Here is a 6,008-nt window from a genome sequence, read left to right on the forward strand (position 1 = left end):
GAATAATAATATTTAATAAACAACAACAACACAGATCATACCGACTGACTGAGTCAATTCAGTCAAACCAGAAAGAGCTGTTGTATAACATGTAATAACTACTTGTTTTAAAAGCTACAAAGAACAAACTTGAAAATAAATCCCAGCTCTCTTACAAACCTTGTAGCTTCCTGAACAAGAAGGGTTTGTCAAAAGCTGCTTTTCTTCACGAAAAAAAGTAAGCAAACTAAAAGTGACTCATGAATTATAAGACAACTGAACGCCATGTTAAACTCATAAAAAACAATGATATCATTTACATTGTGAAGCAACATTACACTGTTCTTTGGGGAAGGAAATCCATTGCTGGATCTGCTGTGAAAACTTTAGATCATGTTTCTTTGTCTTGTCACTTGTAATCTTACAGATTTATCCACATAATATGCTATTGCTTGATGCATTAGTGTTTCAATTTGGTGAGGATGCTGTATCAATCATGAAAGATGATCTACTTATTGTGATGTTATTTATGTGTCTTTGTAGAGAAGATGATTGATTGAAAACACTTCCCACATGCAGTGCATTGATACAGTTTCTCTCCAGTGTGGATCCTCTCATGTATTTTCAGAAATCCTGAATCACTGAATCTCTTGTCGCAGTGTGAACACTTATATGTTTTTTCTCCAGTGTGGATCCTCTGGTGCTGTTTTAAACAGTCCGCTGTAGTAAAAGTCTTGTCAACTCAAAGCACATGTGCTCTCTCCACACCAGTGTGTCTTCTCTGATGCCCTTTCAAACTTTGTAGACATGAAAGACTCTTTCCACACAAATCACACGAATGTGGCTTCTCTTGAGTATGAACTGTCAGGTGTCTCTTCAGGCCTGAAGCCCACAAAATGTTTTGCCGCATTGATCGCATGGGTACAGCTTCTCTCTAGTGTGGATGTTCATGTGATTCTTAAGATTTGATGAACTTGTGAAACTCTTCCCGCATTGATCACATGTGTACAGTTTCTCTCCAGTGTGAATCCTCATGTGAAGCTCAAGTGTATATTTGCATTTCAAACTCTTTCCGCACTGATCACATCTGAACGTTTTTTCATTTGTATGAGCTTTCATATGTGCCACAAGGCCATTATTTTGTGCAAAACTCCTCCCGCATTGATCACACGTGTACGGTTTCTCTCCAGTGTGGATCCTCTCATGTTCTTTCAGATATGATGACTGTCTGAATCTCTTGTCGCAGTGTGAACACTGATAACGTTTCTCACCAGTGTGGATGCTCATGTGATACTTAAGGTTTGATGAGTTTGCATAACTCTTCCCGCACTGATCACAAGTGAATAGCTTCTTTCCAGTATGAACCCTTGCGTGATGCTCAAGACTTGTTTTGCTTGTGAAAGTCTTTCCACAGCGAGTGCAAGTGAAATATTTGTGGGCTGTTGTTTTCTTCATTTTGGTTCGAGAGCAAGCCAGAGGTTTTTCTTCAGTTTTAATATGAAATAACATCTCCTTATTTTCTCCAGTCGACTCTGAAATAAAATTAAAATTGGTTATTTTTAGTAACTTAAAAAAAAAAAAAAAAACAGAGCACTCTGAAATGACATAAAAGAAAAGCATGATATAATAGTGGAAATAGGGCTGGATGATAAAATCAAAACCTCAATTAATTGACCACTTCACCTTGGTTGTGATTATTGAATGATTTTTTTATATATATTTATTTCTTGCTATCATAGTTCATCTAAGGTTCATACTGTAAATTTATTCAACTATTAAATGTAGGGTTTGTTTCTAATGAAGGAGTTCATTTCTTGTGATTTTAAAATAATTGAAAAAAATATTTATGGTTATGTAAAAAAAAAAAATCATAGGTTAGTTAATCATAGGTCTGCACTGAATTTGTGATATTCCTGATATTCAGTAGTTTAGAGTAAACCGTAGAGATGCAAAAAATAACGATAAACGTAATGATACAGATGCATATGGGAAACCTTAGCAAATATATTTTATTCTATTACCATTTGGTCCAACAGTGAAAAAAAGGCAGAGATAAACAAATTAAAAATGTCATATTTACTTGTATTTTTTTTTCTTTTCTTTTTTTTGGTGCCATGGTAATTTAACAAAGTGTCATCAATGTACATTAATTATGTTTGAGCAGAAAAACTAAATGCCCACAAAATGTTTGCGATGACACTAATGTAAAAACAAAGTGAATGGTTTTATCATTATAAAAAAGCAATGAGAGGAAATAAAATATAAATCTTCTCGTTGCAAATCCATCAGATTTTTAAGACCTATGAAAGCTGGATTAAAGACATTTTAATAATAATTAATTTAAAAATAATTAATCTTGGTTAGTTTAAAATACCACAAACTCATTAAAGAGAAATGAAGAATAAACACCGACCTCCATGTTCCTCCTGTTTAATTCTCCGTGGTTCTGGTTCCTCTTGTTTTATTTTCAAGATTTCTGGTTCTTGTTTTATTCTCCAGGGTTCTAGTTCAGTCTCTTCTTTAACAAACAGCATCTTGACAGCAGCAGATCTCAGTTCAGCTGATACTCCTCCAGATATTCCTGCTTGGTTCAAAACTTAGTCACATGAGAATATTATAGGTAACATTATTTACTGGTCTGATTCAATTAAGTATTTTTCTATTTAGAAGTAGTAAATTTCAACTAACAGTTCCTATCGTCACGACAAAACAACAACTCACGCTGAAACTAGTCTTCTTCCTCTGAGGTTTAAAGGTGTTTGGCAAACAAACGCATGTGTTTTAGCGCCACCTGCTGGACCGGAGTGTGAACCAGCGAGAAGAGGGAAATAATATTTTTTTTAAAACACACTTTGCGAGTGTACATATTTAAATTTGTCAGTCAACTCTGCTTTAACTTTAACTCTATTAGCAAAAGGTTAAAAAAAATGACATAAATACTGTTCAGTTTTTCCGCAAAAAAACGATCGTTTCGTGTCTTAGGACATCAATGTATCGTCACAAGCCGCGGGGCTTAATTTGGATTGTGCATGTTTTTTTTTTTACTTTCAAAGGTTTGATGCCATCTACTGCCATCAAATCACTAACAGAATGCAATGGTTTGAGTTAAAAATCTTCGTTTGTGTTCTACTGAGGAGACAAAGTCGCCTACATCTTGGGTCCCTGGAGGTAAGCAGATAAACATCAAATTTAAATTTTTGGGTGAACTATTACTTTAATAAAACATACTATTAACAAAAGCTTTTAAACAAGAAAATAGCTTTTTTCTTTTAGTTTTTGAGTGTTTTTTCTCCAGTGTTGTCATGATGTTCCTCTTCCACTTCTCTTCAATCAGCTTCGAAATGAAAGAAAAATGCTACTAACGCTACAGTGCTTGGTGTAAACGTATATCATGGATTAGTAGTCACATAGACAGGGCAGAGTACGTCTTTTTTCAGATTACAAACGAACAAACATACAAAAACACTCAATTCTGAATGAATTTACCTATTTTCCTCACACACTCACTGCTGCTGCACTAAACGTTTATTTCAGTAGGAAAATGCCAGAAAAAACACAGAAAAGAGCCTGAAAAAAGCGACTTTAATCAAACCTTGAAAAAAAATTGTTTTTGTTAATACGTGAAAATCTGTAAACTTTTGACCTTACATCAGAAGAAACATGCAGAACATACTTTTAGTAATGGTTAACGACACAAGAACAGTCTTCATGACAGAATAAGCAAACTGCGGGTGTATTAAAAGCAGGGCTTAAAAACGAAAAAAAAATCCATTCGGTTCACTCCGAGCAGAATCGATATTATAACGTTTCTGTTCTTGCGTTCCTCATTAAACAATACGTTCCGAGAACGGTTTTCTAGAAAAAATACCGGTTAATAACGTTATTTTATTACACGGCGCGATAGATAGATAGATAGATAGATAGATAGATAGATAGATAGATAGATAGATAGATAGATAGATAGATAGATAGATAGATAGATAGATAGATAGATAGTGTGTGCCTTTTAATAACATGTTTGGCATTATGTTTACAAATGATTCAACCAAATTCCGTGTTCGTGTCATCTGAACTTCTTGTCTTTAAAACCGAAAGTAAACGAGTTCACCTGAAGGCCGTAACTAGGGTTTGAAAATTAGTGAGGTCCGAACTAAGTAAGGTTGAGAAACACCGCTTTAATTAATGTTTTTTTGATGACTTAACGTTGAGCATGAGACGTCTTCCTGCTGGCCAGTAACGGTAACGTTATTTGTCATAGTAGCCTATTTCATTCTGTAACAAACAGATTTGTATTATGCTATTGTTTTTGATAGTGTTATACATTTCTTTCAGATATTAACGATGATCGCTGCGTTTGTCTTACCGATTGTGTTATCTTCCTGTCAGCAATTAAGTTACAGATTGTCTAAAAGATTTTTTTTATGAATGTACAATGTTGCCGGATATTGCTACGAAAAACAAGCAATTACAAAATAAAGAAAAAGATATCCGAAATAAGTTCAAAGCTTGTGTTTTGTAAATAAGATTAATATATCAGTAACACTAACATTCAACTTTCCACTTTATAAACGTCCCAAAGTGTCACAATAAATTGGAAAAATGAGTCAAAAAACACGTATAATAGGTGGATCTGGCAACAAACGGAGGCTGCACACGCGCTCTCACTCAACGCTCTCTCAAGCCCCGTTCACTGCGCTAGCTTCTCGCAGCAACATGAATTGCAAACACTCATGTGATATGAGGTGGTTTAAACGGCTAAATAATCATTCAGAGAGCTTGGCATTTTATTTTTGAATATACAAAAATGACCGAGGTCCGGACCTCGGTGACCTCATAGCTGGCTACGGCATATTCCTTACCTAATATAGCCAATTATAGGCTATTTTCACTCAAACAAAACAGAACTCCAGATAGTTATGCTTTTACATTTAATGCATAAAAGCAAAAGAAAACGTAATGCATAATTTTAACTACAAGTTTTAATTAGGCTACAATAAACCTAAACATACCTTTGCACATGAAACAGCCAGGTGTAACCTTAAGCTCGTCGCATCAGAAAAGGCTCTGCTTATGTCTGCTTCGCGAGCATTTCACGGTGAATGCGTCACCGTCGCATTTGCGCACACAATTTGAATTCATGTTTTTGGTCTGCCAAATTGATATAATAAAGAGAACGATAAAAATACCGTTATTAACCGGTTAATTTGGAATTTCTGTTTCCGTTTCTGTTCAGAACGATTAAAATTGATTTTGTTTTCGTTTTTGTTCCTGTTCAATGTCATTTGTTTTCGTTTTTCGTTTTCGTTCCTTGAACCGGTTCAGAGCCCTGATTAAAAGTAGGGCTGAGCAAAAAACATTGATTTTTCGATATATCGTTTTTTTTTTTTTTAAATGTAGTCGATTCAAAATCGATTCTCAACAGCCACGTATCGATTTTCTTTTCGTATTGCTGGAGAGTCCGTTATTCATTCATTGCTTAAAATGTCGGATTCAGGTGTGTTCCCGACATCAACCACACCTTCACATGAAAAGTCTGAGGTATGGAAGCATTTCACATTTTGTAAGCAAGATAAAGATAAAGTGGACAAGAGCCCAGCTATAGCCAATGCCTGATTTGTAACTTGAAGGTGAAATGCTGTAGTAACGCTGCCTTCCAGGCAACCCGTTACCTGTGTTTTCCCAACTTTCTACCCTTGAAAGTGCTCTGGAGAGGCAGTCAAACTCGTACTAGATCGGCGTACTCCCAGTTACAAGCTCTGAAGTAAAAGCCTGCGAAACAGCATTGTCAGCCCCTATGGATGCGGTGTTTATGCAAGTAGTGAACGGTGGAAAAATAGAAATTAGGGCAATATAACGTTGCTAACAAATTCATAATAATATAAAAATAATAAATGAGCTCAGGCAGTTTGGCGTGATTGCCTGGAAAGCTACAAAGTCATGAGTTGTGGTTTGAAGCCGTGATTTCGAGCTCAAAAACCTGCCTGGAACGCAGCATAATGCTACAAATCTGCGGAGCCATTTGACAAGAC

At 35.5% G+C, this 6,008-nt stretch overlaps 2 protein-coding genes across 2 annotated transcripts in view; one reads left to right on the top strand and one right to left on the bottom strand.

Moving 5' to 3' along the window:
• The window catches only part of LOC141342407 (uncharacterized), a 226,404-nt gene that overhangs the window by 176,314 nt on the left and 44,082 nt on the right, over positions 1–6,008 (top strand). The window lies entirely within an intron of this gene.
• LOC141329641 (uncharacterized) lies at positions 749–2,696 on the bottom strand. Its single transcript, XM_073835479.1, has 2 exons — positions 2,393–2,696; positions 749–1,511 (listed from the first exon to the last, which is right to left on the bottom strand). The coding sequence occupies exons 1-2, from the start codon at positions 2,511–2,513 to the stop codon at positions 856–858; spliced, it is 777 nt and encodes a 258-aa protein (XP_073691580.1). The 5' UTR covers positions 2,514–2,696; the 3' UTR covers positions 749–855.

The sequence above is a fragment of the Garra rufa genome, chromosome 1 (genome assembly GCF_049309525.1).
Source record: "Garra rufa chromosome 1, GarRuf1.0, whole genome shotgun sequence".
Taxonomy (NCBI): Eukaryota; Metazoa; Chordata; class Actinopteri; order Cypriniformes; family Cyprinidae; genus Garra; species Garra rufa.

Coding starts and splice junctions, on each gene's coding strand:
- LOC141329641 (XM_073835479.1), bottom strand. CDS start 2,513: ATGCTGTTTGTTAAAGAAGAGACTGAACTAGAACCCTGGAGAATAAAA. Junction 1,512..2,392: donor TAAACAGGAGGAACATGGAG/GTCGGTGTTTAT, acceptor ATTTTATTTCAG/AGTCGACTGGAGAAAATAAG.